The following is a 17092-nucleotide window of genomic DNA, read 5'->3' on the forward strand; positions in this document are numbered from 1 at the left end:
ACAAGAATTGTGATGAAATTATGCAATTGTTGCAGTATTTATGAAGTCCAATTCAAAATTTACAGAAATGCTGTACCAATACCTCTTAGTAACTGTTTGTCACACTATATTAAAATATGTATGTTTATGCAGCATCATTGACAACCTCAGAACATTGAAATAAAACTACCAACCAATGAAGTATTTTGGCATGTCTGGGCACTATTCACTGTAGGAAGACAACAGCCAATTTGAGTAATGATGGACTTTAGGAAAAAAGTTAATCCTCATTTAATAATTTTCTGCCCATTTCTAACAAGGTGGCAACACTGCTTTCAGCTGTTTAACTAAACTGAATGGCCTGTTAGGTTACTCAAAGGCAATTTAGAGTCAAGCACATCGGTATATAATTGGAGTTACAAATATGCTAGAGTAAGGACAACAAAATGTCATATTCGTAATATATATAAATAATCTAGAGGAAGATATAGATGGTCTGATTAGCAAGTTTGCAGATGACACTAAGATTGATGGAGTAGCAGATAGTGAAGGGGACTGTCAGAGAATGCAGCAGAATATTGATAGTTTGGAGAGCTGGGTGCAGAAATGGCAGATTGAGTTCAATCCAGGCAAATGTAAGGTGATGCATTTTGGAAGATCCAAATCAAGTGCGAACTATACAATAAATGGAAAAGTCCTGGGGAAAATTGATGTACAGAGGGGTCTGGGTGTTCAGGTCCATTGTACCCTGAAGATGGCAACGCATGTCAATAGGGAGATCAAGGAGGCATATGGCATGCTTTCCTTCATCAAATGGGTTATTGAGTACAAGCGTTGGCAGGTCATGTTACAGTTGTACAGGGCTTTGGTTTGGTCACATTTGGAAAACTGCATACAATTATTGTCGGCACACTACCAAAAGGATGCAGGGATGCTTTGGACAGGGTGCAAAGGAGACTCATGAGGATGTTGCCTGGTCTGGAGGGCACTATGAAGAGGGGTTGAGTAGATTAGGACTATTTTCATTAGAAAGACAGAGGTTGAGGGGGGACTTGACTGAGGTCTACAAAATCATGAGGGGTATCGACAGGGTGGATAGCAAGATGCTTCCCCCCCCCCCCCCCCCCAGAGTGGGGGATTCAATTATTAGGGGTCACAAGTTCAAAGTGAGAGGAGAAAAGTTTAAGGGGGATGTATGTGAAAAGTTCTTTACGCAGAGGGTGGTGGGTGCCAGTGGAGGTGTTAGAAGCAGGCACGATAGCATCATTTAAGATGCATCTAGACAGATACATGAATAGGCAGGGAGCAGAGGGATAACAGACCCTTAGAAAATAGGTGACCGGTTTATTTAGAGGATCTGGGTCAGCACAGGCTTGGAGGGCCGAAGGGTCTGTTGCTGCACTGTAATTTTCTTTGTTCACCCTAAAACCAGTAAAGGCTTTTCTAACAACTTCATGGCCACTTCTACTGATAACAGCTTTTTATTTACACTTTTAAAACTGCATTTAATTTTCCTACTGTTAGAAGGGATCTGCATTTGGGTTCTTCTGATCACTAATCCAGACTCCTTTTTGAATAATTAGCTTCCTGTTCCTGTATGCGTTGCTGTGACTGTGTCAGGAGTGGAGTTGGTGGGTTAACATCATCTTTTCATAGAAATAGGCCAAAGAAGCATTTATATAGTATGTTCCCATTGGAGATTAGATGGATGAAGCAGAGTCCACAAAAGGATAGTTTCTATTTAGTCTGTGTAAAGTACACACTTAGAATGCCAAAGAACTTTTGCAAAGTATGAATGAATAGAGGACTGAAGATTTTTCAAACAACTGCATAAATAGTACAAAGAATCATGTGGTAATACAGAACTTGACAATTACTGAAAAATATGCAATTTTTGAAAACTTTTTGTCTTGCACTCATCCGAATAGTGCTCAAGATATACCAAGGTAAAGGAAAGGCAACATTTATACTGTGTGAGAGGAGAATGATTAGTTGGCAAATGGATTCCTCTGCTGGACAGTCCAGTACAATGGGGAATATCCCTAAAAGTAGAGTTAGGCCATTGAAGGGTAACATTGAAGCAATTCTTCATGCAAGATGTTGTGAAAATCTGGAAATGTTCCCCGTTAATCCCAAAAGACATTGAGGCTACATCAGTTTGAAGTGCTAAAACTGAGATTGATAAGACTGTGCATTACAAGGCTAAAACAGGTAGATGGCGATAAAATTAGAGTGATACAATTAAATGGCTAAATGACCTACTTTTGTTCTTACATTGCTCTTTTGCTAGAGCATGTAAATTTACAGCCAAACATTTTTTGAAAATCTACCTTTTCAGAAGCACTTGCCATGGTTATTATTTTCTCTCTGCCAACCAACTTAAAAAGGTTAGATTCCTGTGGTCCTGCCTTCACTTACCTTTCTCAGCAAGGGACACTCGGTAGTTCTCCAGGAAGATGACCTTCAGTCTGTCACCCACAATGGGATCATTGTTGACGACATTTCCAACGGATGTTATGAGTTTAATGATCATCTTGGCCATGTGGTAGCCAGGAGCTGCCTGTAAATGACCAGGGAAAACAGGATAAACAGGCAGCATGGCCTAACTGTACTAGATACAACCAGCAAAGTAAAGATATTAAAATAAATAAATTAGCTGATGAGCTGTCAGAAAATAATGTGGTTAGATAAAGTAATATATGTACAGAGAAAGACCAATGTAAAAGTTCAATTAATATTTTGTACGTGGAGTTTTTTGTATGATTTAGTTTAATTTTTGATTGCTTTTGTGGCTTGGTATCAAGAGATATGAAGATCTGTTTTGTTTACATGCATTTTAAAATGTTTTAAAACTTAGAGGCGAAGAGTTCTGTGTAGTATACAGAAAGAGCAAAACAACCTGTTGCTTAGCAACAGGAAGTCAATGACATACAGAAAAATATAGAACAATCTAAAATATTAGTCAGTAAGCATGATGCATGCCAAGGTGGGAAGGACCTCTGAACACTGGCTCTAGGAAATGCATGTAGTTGTTCTGAAGTTAGTCATGCTGAGTTTAGTTGGCAGTTTGTCTATTTCAAAGAGAGAAACCAGATGAAGGGAATAGGTGTCTAATAACTACATGGAACTTTATTGAAAAGGAAACCAACTGCAGCTGTACCATTTCAAATCTGAGCAAGTAGGCTCAGTGTAGAGATAGCAGCAACTTTACTTAGCTTTTTGTAACCACCTTTGTGTCAACTTTACTGTTTTGCACAGAGCTTTTTCTCATGAGCCCTAGCAAGATTTCTTACACTATATTCCAAAACTGTCTTCATTATCTAAGCACCATGGCATCCTCCTGTTGGGCACACTTTTACCCTAAACACAGACAGAAGTGGTCACCATTGCAGGGATGTTCCAGGGTTCCTAATACCAAAGCCATATTTAAAAACACAGTTGGGTACCAGGTGAAGCAATGTCAGTCTTAAGAACAATTCTTTTGTCTGACAAATTTTCTTGTAGTGGACAGAGGAAATTGGCACGCCACTTTGCCAACAGGGACCTTTAAGGGTGAGATGGTGCAAAGAAGGGCTGTCCAATTCTCTCAGGATCAGTAGAGAAGATCACATCCCGATCAAGAGCCCTACCAGAGTCTGGTCAGAGGTATGGTGTTGCCATCTGTTCCTTTGGAGCATTAATATCATAAGGTGGTCAATGACGTTTCCCAATCCGCAAATGTTACCTCACATTCACTTCTTCAAACTCTACTTCTGCTACTGCAGTCACTGCTCACTCAAGCGCATGGTCCACCACTCACTTTACTGCTTGCAACGTCTTCCCTCACCTGCTCTCACCCACCCAGCGTCTCTACACTGCCAACCCTGCATGCCATCTGCACCACTTAATGCACTGATTTGGGACACCTCACCACTTGTCTCTCAGCTGCACCAACAGCTTTGCCCGTCACTTTCATCGCACACAAACCCAGCCCCATCTCATCCCAGGAGACAAAGGCCAGTGATAAAGCAGGAAGAGAGAAGATAGGGTGCCCCACAATGTTCATCTCCTCACACTTTACAAGGAGGAAATCATTGCTCTAGCTGGTGAGAATCACAACTGTCCTCATTGTGATACCACAATGTTCATGTCTTAGCAACCAAGAATCACTGTCCATTACCATGCCGCTGTACTCCCACTGCGAATGTAGTTATCCAACATCTACCCATTTTTTTGGAGATCTTTTTCTCTTTTGTTTCATGCAGATACCAATAGAAACTGCATTGTCTGCACGGTCAAGAGAGGAGCCCCACAAGATATCTTCTCGGCCACAGAGGAAGGTTGTGTTGTCATAGTCTTACCATACCATAAGGCTGATCTCTCATTAAAAAAGATGACTAGTAATGCCTTAACCATTGGGGGGCCACCATATCTCAGGAGGGAATGCGGGGGGGTGGGGGAGGGGTGGAAAAGATGTTGAAAAGGAGAGTCCTTCATAATAGCGTCAGGAATTTAATCCTCATTGTTGGCATTACACTGCTTCACAAACCAATGATCCAGCCAATTAAGCTAAACCAACCCTCAGAGTCAACAAAAACTAAACTGAGACTCTACTGACTGGATCTTAGATGATTGAGATATGTTTCAAAGAGGTCACATAGGATTCTTAAGGGATTTGACAGGATATGAAGGGATAAAGGGACAGGCAAGAGTGAGAATCAGAGTCCAAATTCATTCATGGTCATAGTGAACAAAGGACTAGCCTTGATAGGCATGGCCTTCTCCTATTCCTATTTCTAACATTGAGTGACAGTTGCACCACTGAGCACAAAACTGCAAGATACCACTCAGGACATCAGCACTTATGTTTCGTCAATGCTGTTATGCTGCCTCTCAATCAATCAACCAGCCCAGACAGAAGCTGGGATTTCTAGGTGCACAAGTCCATTCTGCAGGCTTTCATTTCCTCTGTAAAAGTCAACAGCCTTCCAGCAGCCACACTGGAGCTACAGAGATCGCACTACAGAAGGGAATTAGGACAGCCAAAGATATCTGAAAGGCAGGAACAATGGAAAAGTCTATTTTAGGTTTATGGATGCATGATTAGTGGATAGTATAAAAATACTATTGGAAGAAAATGTAGACAGCGATTATTACAGCATTTTTGTCACAAAAGAGTATGATGAGATGTGGTGGTGGACAGGAAGGTGAGAGAGTATTGAAGCAGAGGTGCTGAAGAGATGAAAAAACAAACTGACAGTTTAAAAATGAGGGGCCTTCCATTAAGACCAAGGTGAGGCGAAATAGTTTCTCTTAGAGGGCAAGTAGTCTTTGGAATTCTCTTCCACAGACAACAGCTATGTCACTGAATACATTCATAGTTGACTTTTAATTGACAAAGGATCGAGACAGGCAGGAAAGTGGAGTTAAGGTCATATTCAGGTTAATCATCTTACCTATTTGCAGATTAAGCTTGATTAGCCAAATAATTGCTATCTGCTCCTAGTTCATATGATAGAGTAATCATATAAAATTTGCCATGATGTGGAGGAGCCACCAGATGGAAGCACCAGTAAGCTGTGTGATGAAGGAGCAGCGCTCCGAAAGCTAGTGCATCCAAATAAACCTGTTGGACTATAACCTGGTGTGATTTTTTTTAAACTTTGTTCATATAAAATTTGACATTGAGCATTATAAATAGATGTTAGCAGAGAAGACCAAAAGCTTGTCATAGAATTAGATTAGAAGGTGTGTCTTACAGAAGTGCAGAGAAGTGAAAACGTTTAGTGAGCGAATTTCAAAGATTAGAATCTACACACTTGAATACATCAAGTGGGATAATGGATGTGGGGTCAGTTAACAGGTAAGAATTGGAACCATGCAGAGATCTCAGTAAGTTGTAGGACTAGAGCAACTTGCAAAAAAAAAGTGATGTTCAAGGCGCTGGAGGGATTCAATATCAAGAATGCGAATTTTAAAAGCAATATATTACATCACATTGTGCTTCTGAAAGCTCAGAACGAACATTTCATTTACACAGCTTCAAATACAACCTTCCACCAAACAATACCTTCTCTAAAGGAATATGACTGACCGTTGAAATGAAATGCTTTTGTACTCTATTACTTTTCCTCACCTTCCCTCCAATCAAGATTGTCCTTGGTACAAAGGCTTTGTTTGGTTCCTTCTTGATACCTGAAAAACAGATGGCAGATCATTTCAAAACAAAACACTTGCTGTTAACCTTTGATCTTGCATTTATAATTGCAATTCTAGCGTCAACCAGTACGCTTGTCCAACAGGTGCAAGATTCTTGCTCCCAGTGAGGAGGGGGGCATAGACTAGAAGGAGAACTTACCTCAGCACCATGATCCAGAATGCCATTCAAGTTGGAGAACAAGAAGAACAGTAGTAGTAATAGCAGACAGCTTGTTAGGGAATAAACATTATTCTCTGCAAAGGGACAGAGTCTTGAAGACTCTTTTACCTCATTGGTATCAAGGTTCAGGACATCTCTGCTGGGCTACAGAAGAATTTGGAATGGGAGGGGAAAGATCTATCTGCTGTGGTCCATGTTGGTACCAATGACATGAGTAGGACGAGGAAAAGGTTCTGAGGGATTACGAGCATCTTAGGCCTGAATTATAAAACAGAACCACAAATACAATAGTCTCTGGGTTGCAACCCAAGCCAGCAAATCTGACTTAGGATACATAAGATTTGCAGGGTAAACGCATAGCTCAAATAATGGTGTGGGGAAAAACAGGTTCTAATTCATGGGGCACTAACACTAGTACCAGGGAAAGACAGAGGCATTCCATTCAGGCAGGCTTCATCTGAACCATGCTGGGACCTGTAACCTGGCAAATCAGAGTCATACAGCATAGAAATAAACCCTTCAGTCCAAGTAGTCCATGCCGACCATGTTCCCAAATTAACATGGTCCCACTTACTTGTGTATCCCTCCAAACCTCTCTTATTCATGTACTTACCCAAATGGCTTTTAAATGTTGTAACTGCACCAGCATCCACAAATTCCTCTGGCAGTTCATTCCACATATGAACTGCTGTGTTAAAAAAAGTGCCCCTTACATCCCTTTTAAATCTTTCTCCTGTCACCTTAAAAACATGCCCCCTAGTTTTGAACTGCCCACCCTAGAGAAAAGATTCTTGCTATTCATTTTATCTATGCCCCTCATGATTTTATAAACCTCCATAAAGGTCACCAATCTCCTACACTCCAATGAAAAACATTCCAGCCTATCTTTGTAACTCAAAACCTCCAATCCCTTCAACATCCTATTAAATCTTTTCTGAACCCTCTCCAATTTAATAATATCCTTCCTGTAGCAGGGTGACCAGGACTATACGCAGTAATCCAAAAGTGGCCTCACCAATTTTCTGTACAACCTCAACATGATGTCCCAATTTCTATACTCAAAGGTCTGAGCAATGAAGGCATGCATGCTGAACACATTCTTAACCATCCTGTCTACGCGTAACATAAATTTCAAAGAATTAGAGACTTGATACCCTAAGTCTCTCTGTAATACTACACTACTCAGGGACTTAGCATTAATTGTATAAGTCTTGCCCTTGTTTGTTTTACCAAAATGCAATATCTTGCATTTATCCAATTTAAACTCCACCTCCACTGCTCAGCCCGTTGACCCAATTGATCAAGATCTCTTTATTATCTTAGATAACCACTTTCACTGTCCACTAGACCACCAATCTTGGTGACATCTGCAAACTTACTAACTGTGCCTCTTGAATTCTCATCCAAATTGTTTATATAAATGACAAACAAAAAAATGGACCCACTATTAATCTCTGTGGAACACAACTGGTCACAGAACTAGAGTCCAAAAATCAACCCTCCACTGCCACCCTCTGTCACCTACCATCAAGTCAATTTTGAATCCCATTGGCAAACACTCGGGATTCCATGTGATCTAACTTTACTAATCAATCTACTATGCAGAACCTTGTCAAAGGCTTTACTAAAGTCCATATAAACAATGTCGACGGCTCTGCTCTCAATCTTCTTGGATATCCTCAAAAAACAATCTTAAATTTGTGAAACACTATTTCCCCCTCTCAAAAAAAGTGATGCTTACTATCCTTCATCAGTCCTGGCCTCTCAAAATGCATATCCTGTAAATCCTATCTTTCAGAATAACCTCCAACAGCCTACCCACCAGCAATAAAAACTGATAGAACTACGGATGCTATAAATTACAAACAAAAACAGAGGTTGCTGGAAAAGCTCAGCAGGTCTGGCAGCATCTGTGAAGAGAAATCAAAGTTAACATTTTGGGTCCGGTGACCCTTCCCCAGAATTTCCTCCGATCTGAGGAAGGATCACCAGTTCTGAAACATGAACTTTGATTTCTCGTCACAGATGCTGCCAGACCTACTGAGCTTTTCTAGCAACTTCTGATTTTTGAAACCCCAGCAATATCAGACTTACCCATCTAAAGTCCCCAGGCTTCTCCTCTTGCTCTTAATATACATGTAGAATCTCTTCAGATTATCCTTAACCTTAACTGACAAGGCAATTCATATTCCCTTTTTGCCCTCCTGACTTCCCTCTTAAGATTGCTTCTATACCCTTTATACTCTTCAAGAGATTGATTTGACCCCAGTTGTCTATATCTAATATATGACTCTCCCTTATTCTTGACCAGAACCTTAATATCTTTATCGTCCATTGTTCCCTACTCTTACCAGCCTTTCCTTCACACTAATAGGAACAGAAGGCCTCTGAACTCGTTATCACACTTTTTAAAGCCTCCCACTTGTCAGTCATCACTTTACTTATGAACACTCTACTCAAATCAGCTTTTGAAAGTTCCTGTCTCATATAATTAAAATATATGGAAGGCCTGTCCTTTCCATAACTATTTTAAAACTAATAGAATTATGATTACTAGTTCCAAAGTGTTCCGCTACTAACACTTCGGTCACTTGCCCTGTCTTATCTCTCAACAGGCCAAGTTTTGCTCCTTCTCTAGCAGATAATTTTCTTTATCGATATGTAAATATATCTTGAACACGTTTAATAAATTTTTCACCATCCAAGCCCTTCACACTATGGCAGTCCAAGTCAATATTTCTAAAAATTAAAATCCCCTACAATTACAACCTTATTATTCCTACATATACCAGCGATCTCTCTACATATTTGCTCCTCAATTTCCCTGACTATTGCGCGTTCGAGGGGTGGTGGGGGTTGTCTATGGTACAAACCCATCAAGATGATGATTACCCCTTTCTTACTTCTAAAGTTCTAACCATATATACCTTCACTGGATGCTCCCTCAGAAATATCCTCCCTAAGCTCAGTAGCAATGTTTTCCTCAATCAAAAACACTACTACTCCTCCTCTATTGCCTCCTCCCTGTAACAACTAAAGCCCAGAACATTGGGCTGCCAGTCTTGTGCTTCACTCCGCCAGGTTTCTGCAATAGCTATGATGCCAGGGTCCAATGTTCCCACACGTTCTCGGTGTTTGTCGGCCCTATCTGTACGATCTCTTGCATTGTGGTAGGGGATGGATGGAAGGGCAGGAAGGAATTCATGAAATCTTGCCCATCCCTAATTATCCAGAGGGTAGATAAGCATTTAGAATATTGTAAGGAGTATCTAAGGATGGATATGCTGGCTTTGGGAGTTTACAAAGACAGGATGTGGGGACCTCCTTTGAAACTTACAGAATACAGAGGGGGCTGGATAGAGAGAACAGAGAGATGTTTCCAATAGTAGGAGAGACTCGGACCCGAGGGCGCAGCCTCAGAACGAAGGGATAACTCTTTAGAACGGAGATGAAGAGAAATGTCTTCAGCCAGAGGGTGGGGAGTCAGTGACACTCATTGCCACAGAAGATTGTAGAGGCCAAGTCACTGAATATTAAGATAAAGAGAAACAGATTCTTGATTAATATGAGGATCTAGGGTTACAGGGAGAAAGCAGGAGAACAGGGCTAAGAAATCCAGTTGTCACAATTGAATGGTCTACTTTGGCTCCTATTTCTTATGGTGTTGTAACATACAAGACTACGGGCCAGTCCTAGAAATTGGTCCTAGTGTAGATTTAGAGTAGTTTTGTTAATACAGACTGAATGGCTTGAAGGGTCTCTCCTGTACCGTACGATCCTATGATTCTATAGTGTTTACAATAGTTACAGAATAACGAGACACTCACAGAGACACAATGGAATTTCTTGTCTGAGGGTAGTGACTGTATGAAATTCTCTACCCTCGAGTGTTTGTGGAGGTTTGACCACACAGTATTTAAACAGGAGACATATTTTTCATAGATCATGAAGTTAAGGGCTGTGATAAGCTGACATAAAAGGAGATAAGACCATGATTGTGTTGGATGGTAGGGCAGGCTTGAGGGGCTGAATGAGCTACTCCTGCTACTATTTATTCTGTTCTTGAGTAGAATAAATTGTTTGCATTCCCTGCTGTGATGGGATACTCTTTACATCATCAGACTGATAAAGGGGAACTCAGTGTTGGGGTTGGTGAACTGTAATTGAACTATGTTGAACTTATAAACAGCCAGCATTTCCTGCACCTTCCTTTGCTTCTTAGCTAGTTACAGGTTCAGGATATTTCAATTATAGCCCAACAACCCCAACATGGAATTCAACTTTATATTACAACACTACTCCAAAGTTCTCGAATAGGTGCTGGCAATGGTGGTGTTTATTTGCACTGCAAGTAAATTGGACTAGATTTCCGAATGACCCATTTTTTGTCTGGATTGTAAATTGATCCCACCCGCTGTGGAGTACTCCTAGGTCTGTGAATGTTTAATTTGAATCAGTCATCGTCAGCCAGACTCCAAAGATTATAGTGTTAAACAAGCTCCTTCAAACAAGACACAGTAGCTCACATACTGAGTTCAGAGAAAACCCATATCTATAATCAGTGTTCAGCAAACAAGACTTGCAGTTAACTAAATACTCGCAGAGTTTAAAATGAGCTCAAGTTTTTTTTTAATTTTTGACTCAAAAATGAGCGCCTTTTTATCCTGATGGCTGCGTTCGGTTAGTGGAGTAAACAAGGTGCATGTTTAATGCAAAGTACTCGTGTAAAGTTGTTAGCCTCATCTGTTGTTCAAATTTCTGAGACTCCTTCCCCTTTCAGGGTACTGAGGAAAGACTGGACACCGTTCAGGGCCAAAAATGGAGGCCATAGGCTGTTTCATGAACTTGTGCAATTCACAATGAAAGATAATTTAATCAGGGTAGCAAGTGTCACACAGCATTGTTTCCACATGCCCTGGCACAGCATCAATTGCGCACTGTAGATGACTACACAAGTCAGTGAATCTTGAATTTCAGTGCTGGCGTAATGGAAGATATGTGGGCCGTGTGCCCCAATACCTGACACACCATATCAAAAAACACCAGCTTTTGACCATTCCTAGTGGGCAGTGTTCCAGAATGCCCAGTCTGTCCTTGCAAACCTTAGAATACCATGTCCAACATTAAATGTAATTCAGCTATTGGTCAACATTTATAAAATAAACCACACTCTCGTGGTTTCTTCCTGTCTAATCTCAGCTCGCGAATCTACCCATTTCTGCACAGTTATCTCTGGTGTCAAGTATCTAATCTTAGCCCCTCCAATTTCTCATTTACATACAGTTGCCTAACAACAACATCTGGAAACAAGTCCTTCTACATATATACTGACAACATTACCCTTTATCTCCCCATCCACTCACCAAGCTACCCCATGCATCAGATTTTCTGTAGTAGATGAGCAAAAATGTTCTCCAATTAAATATTCGGAAGATTGAAGCCCTGCTCTTCAGTTCCACAATAAATTTGACTCCCATGCCACTAATTCCATCCCTCTCCATAGCAATTATCTGCAACTAGGTCAAAATGTTTACATTCTTGCAGTCATGTCTGACTCTGAGAAGAGCTTTCAACTATGTACCTAGGCCATCACCAAGATACCTATTTTCACCTTTCAAACATTACCAGACTCTAGCTGCCTGTGCTACTGAAACACTCCTACATGCCTTTACTACATCCAAATTTGACTACACGAACACATTCCTGGCCCAAATTGTCTCCAAAAACCTACATACATGTTAACCATAGGTAACCATCAGTAGCTGAGCAGCAAGGATGTGAGTGAGAAGTACTTCCAGTCAATTTAATGTACAGATACTGACCAATAATGGATATGACACAATATAAACAATTTACGGAATGTGACTTACGGTTATACAGAGTGATAATATGTAAACAGTTAAGTAGCTGCCTTTTATATTCATGGATCCGCTTCACATGAACATCAAAGAGAGAGGAAGGGTTTATTTTGACGTTATACTCTTTTTCCAAATAAGCAGCAAATTTTAGTTTATTTTCCTGAAATTAAAATTAAAAAATTGTCTCAGCATGAAGACTGCCAAAATAATGAATTAGTCTTTTACATTAACTGCATACTTAATGTTACAATAAGCAGTATTCTTGATGTATAATCACTGTTATAATGTAGGAAATATCACCAACTTGTAACATTAAGGTCCAACAAACATTAAATGTGATAATGACTAAAAAATGTGAGCAGATCACCTGCTCAAAAATGGTAAGACACCCATATTGACCTTTTGGAGGAAGGCCTGCTGTATTGCTTTCCAATCAAGCAGCTGAGAGCCTCTCTCCAAAATCAAGTCCCAGCAGCCCAAGGTCCCTCCCACTGCTGGCTAATTGCTGATCAGTAACACTCTTAGTTTGCTGTGCCAACAAGGCTGCTATGGTTGCTGCTGCTGGAAGAACAACCAACATTGCAAGGTGCAATGTGCCAGCTGTATTTTTTTTCTTGAATGGCAGCAGATTTCAAGGGCTGATCAGAAGCAAATACATTGTGGTAAATGCCTCTATTCTACATCCATGCCCTTGGATCATTCACAATGTAGTGCCGATTGGGGGAAACCCAGTCCTCCCCTCAATGCCAACAAGCAGCTCCACACTGGCTTACCAGTTGTGTGGATTGTCTCATTTTTCCCACCTGGGGCTTACAGAGATATGCAACTCGAGCTGGAATAGTGTCCAAAGGTGGTTCTTAATTGACCACTTATGGGCCTCAAATTGGTAATGGGTAACAAGGCACCCTATACTCAATTCTGGTTGAGGTGGAAAAATTGTAAGGTTATAATACGCTGCCCCCATCCTGCTGAATTAAGTTGGAAGATGCCATTCTGTTTAATGATTCAGTTCAAGAACATACGTTGGATCGGACTTTTCAGTGAGATCATCAGATCTTTTATATCAGTGCTTCCCAAATGGTTTCCCATTATGACCCAATATGGTGTTGGAAAGTAGCCGAGATCCCATGCCAGAGACAGTAGAGCAGGAAGTGAGTGGTTGAGAGCTCTGTGGGAGTGGCAGAGAAAGCTGTTTCATCCACAAAGGTTTTTCAAATAAAGCGTATCAGCCTTCCCATTAGGGTTCATAGGACAGAATTCAGGCTACAAAGATTGACCAGTTAGGCCATACCTTCTATTTAAAAAAAAACTGAAAATTAAAAGGGATCTCACTGCTGTTAACACTTGGCCAGACCACAAACAGTACAGTCTGTTCTGATATAATGCTATAGTCCCATTCCTGTGCTGTTAGAAAATCACATAATGGCAGCACCATTTAAACTAATGGGATTGGCACTGTGTTATAGACATCACCTGTATAGGTAAGAAAAGTTCACATTCTACAAATTCTTCAATCGCGTTATAGCTAATTCACGCTGAAGAAATGCATATTACAGCTGAACAGATTGTACATCCTGCTGCATCTGAGCTTGGGAACCCAAGTTGATTGATCTCACTGGGGTTTGCAGTTTACAATTTGGGAAGCGTGTTGCACATCAACCTGACAATAGAAAGAGCTTCAGGTTTCATCCAAGAGATGGCAATGACAGTGCTCCACTCAATCACGGAGCTCAAGACTCTGGAATGGACCTGAACTCAGAACCTTCTGGCTCAGAGGAGAAAGGGCTGTCAAAGTGAGCCAAGGGTGCAGTGTTAGCCTTGAACCAACATTTATTTGTCCTTGACCTGACATCATTAAAACACAGAATGGGACCTTCCAATCCTGGAGGCTGGAAAACAATACCAAATTTCTGCCACCGTCCTGTTTATGTTTCTATCCCGACCTCTTCCACTTAATAGAACAGTCTTACCTCAACTATGATATCTACAAGGCTGGGATTGTAACAGCAAACATCTTGGAGTGATCTTATTTGCCTTATCATATATCACAAAATAGGTTGCAGAATAAAAAGAAAAATACAAAGCTAATCTGAATTATTAATTGTACCTGCTTAACATTGGCCACATCTCTAATGAATGCTTCATTTTCAGCAAAGGCCAGCAGTTTCTTCAACTGGTGTAAGTCTGTGATAAAACCCTCTCCAATCCTCTTTGGGGAACAAAATTGTATTTAGCCAGTGAGAAAAGTACCAAGTATTCAAACTGAAGCAGGGGTCTTTTCAAAAGCACAGTTCTTTATTGTATAACAAACTCCAATTGTATACTGCAGTTAACATAGGAGAACATTCAAAAACCGAAATGAAATAGTGCGGTGTATCTTGTACATTCACTTGCAAGGGCAGAGGTAGTCTCAGTGTAATAGCTCAGGTAAAAATCAACACCCCCAATTCAGAATCACACAGAGTACAGAGGAGACCTGTTGACCTGACAATAACCCAATCTTAGCTGGCTGTGCTTCATAGCTAAACTACTCCATTCCAAGCAGCATTCTGATGAAGCTCCTCTGCACACCTTCCAGTGCAATCACATCCTTCCTGTACTGTAGTGACCAAAACTGCATTCACTACTCCAGTTGCAGCCTAACCAAAGTTTTATACAGCTCCAGCATTATCTCCCTGCTCTTATAACCTATGCCACAAGCAATCAAGGCAACTAGCTCATTGGCTGCTTAAGCACTGTATTAATGTGTCCTGCCACTTTTAGAGATCTATAAACAAGGATCCCAAGATCTTGCTGTCACCTCTGAGCTTCTTAGTGTTCTGTCATTCATTGACTACTCCCTTGTCTTGTTAATTCTTCCAAAGTGCATGACCTTACACTTATCAAGGTTAAATTCCATTTACCATTGAGCTACTTATCTGACCAATCTGTCTACATCCTCCTGTAATCCAAGACCTTCTCACTCACTGTCAACCAGCCAGCCAACTTCCATGTCATTCACAAACTTCTTCATCCCCCACACTTTCTTGTATATTATTTAGATAGATAACACAAACAAAGGACCCAGCACCGTTCCCTGTGGTACACCACTGGGCATCAGACTTCAGTCACACAAATACCCATCTATCACCACCCTCTATCTCCTACCCTGGATCTCATGTGCTTTTACCTTCTTTATCATATGGGACTTTATCAAAGACTTCACTGAAATCCATATAAACTATATCAACTGTACAACCTTCATCTACACACCTGGTCACCTTCTTGAAAAACTCAAGTGTTAGGCAAGACCTCATCTGACAAAGCTACATTGACAATCCCTGATAAGATCTTGCCTCTCAAAGTGGAGGTTCATTCCCTTATTCAGAATTTTCTCCAATAGTTTCCCATCACTAATTTGAGACTCTCTGCTCTGTAATTCCCTGGTTTACCTCTATCATTCTTCCTGACAATTCATTCATTCTCCATTGTGACCAAACAGAAATTAAAAATTTGAGTCTAGCCCCTGCAATTTCCTCCCTTGTCTCCAACAGCAGCCTGGAATACTGTGCTTCAATCTGCATTTCCTAAAAGCAATATCAACAATGTGCAATTATGCATCATTTTAATATAGTAAAACTATTATAGAAGTGATTCACATAAGCATTATCAAAGGAGTCAATATATTAGATAGAGAGACATTACCTTTGCCAGTTGAGAATCAAAATATGGGAATACAACGTTAATCTTAAATCTCCGTCATTCAGATCAACATATGGTTAATTGAGTTTTGATCCCAATCTCTTCCAGTTAAAAGACCTTTCTCACCTCAGCTATGACATCTGCAAGGCCAGGGTTGCATAGTAACAACCAACGTCTTGGAGTAATCCCATTCGTTTTATTTTGGAATTTGTCTGGCTCAAGTTCATAGAAATCCTTGAAACTGGTAAAAGAAGACTAATATGTTGTTGTTTTATTTTCACATTTGCATGCTTGCTTGACTTTGTCGTTATTGCTTGGTTGGGGGGGGGGGGTGGGGGGGGGGGGAAAGGAGCAGGAGAGTGGAAAATGTGATAAAAACAAATTGCTTAAAATGCACCCCGTCACATGTGGTTTTGATAGGTTTATTCAAAATAAGAAAAAAAAAGGATTGTATTTATATAGCAGAACTTATATCAGCATAAGTTCACAACAACGCAAAAGCACTTCATAGCCTATTAAGTAATTTTACAAGAGTAGATCCTGTTGCAATGTAGGTCTACAATTGTATTAGATTCAGGGCGAGGATTGTAACTAGACACTATTATTATTGTATCTTTTGAAAACCTGCATTCCCCTTGAAGTATGTTGCACTTTCTCCAAGATCATGAATAAACAAATATAAATGAGGACAATATGTATTGATAAAAATGAATTCTCAATTTACATTACTGCATGTAATGTCTAAAACCTTGTTATTCCAAATTAAATTGTGCTGTCAAAACTAAAATCCTTCAAGTAATCATTTCATGTCACAAGTTCATTCCTACCATAGTTTTAAAATTAACTGTCACAATGAGAATCGGAGCTAGATTCTTTAACTATTCAATCACTGTCCCATAAATATTTAATTTGGTAAGACAGTCACAATCCAACATAGATTGACACTATATTGTACCATTAATGATCTGTAAAACTGCTTTTATGTAAAGGGCCACATCAGGTTTTGAGAAGATCTGTAGCTCAAGTTGAGATTCTGGATGTAAGTTTGCTCGCTGAGCTGGAAGGTTCATTTTCAGACGTTTTTGTCACCAGACTAGGTAACATCATCAGTGAGCCTCCAGTGAAGCACTGGTGTTATGACCAGCTGTCTATTTGTGTGTTTAACATGTCATTTCCCATGGTAAATGGGGTCCAAGTCCATGAGGAAGGACACCAC

General features: G+C 40.3%; 1 protein-coding gene across 1 annotated transcript in view; it reads right to left on the minus strand.

Moving 5' to 3' along the window:
• The window catches only part of pygb (phosphorylase, glycogen; brain), a 102843-nt gene that overhangs the window by 7093 nt on the left and 78658 nt on the right, over positions 1 to 17092 (minus strand). The window contains exons 12-16 of the mRNA XM_072581302.1: positions 16003 to 16117; positions 14303 to 14404; positions 12208 to 12355; positions 6095 to 6153; positions 2398 to 2539 (exon numbers count right to left, since the gene is read on the minus strand). Of these exons, the coding sequence (XP_072437403.1) occupies positions 2398 to 2539; positions 6095 to 6153; positions 12208 to 12355; positions 14303 to 14404; positions 16003 to 16117 (566 nt within the window). The remainder of the gene's footprint in view (positions 1 to 2397; positions 2540 to 6094; positions 6154 to 12207; positions 12356 to 14302; positions 14405 to 16002; positions 16118 to 17092) is intronic.

This window comes from Chiloscyllium punctatum, chromosome 11, assembly GCF_047496795.1.
Source record: "Chiloscyllium punctatum isolate Juve2018m chromosome 11, sChiPun1.3, whole genome shotgun sequence".
Lineage (NCBI taxonomy): Eukaryota > Metazoa > Chordata > Chondrichthyes > Orectolobiformes > Hemiscylliidae > Chiloscyllium > Chiloscyllium punctatum.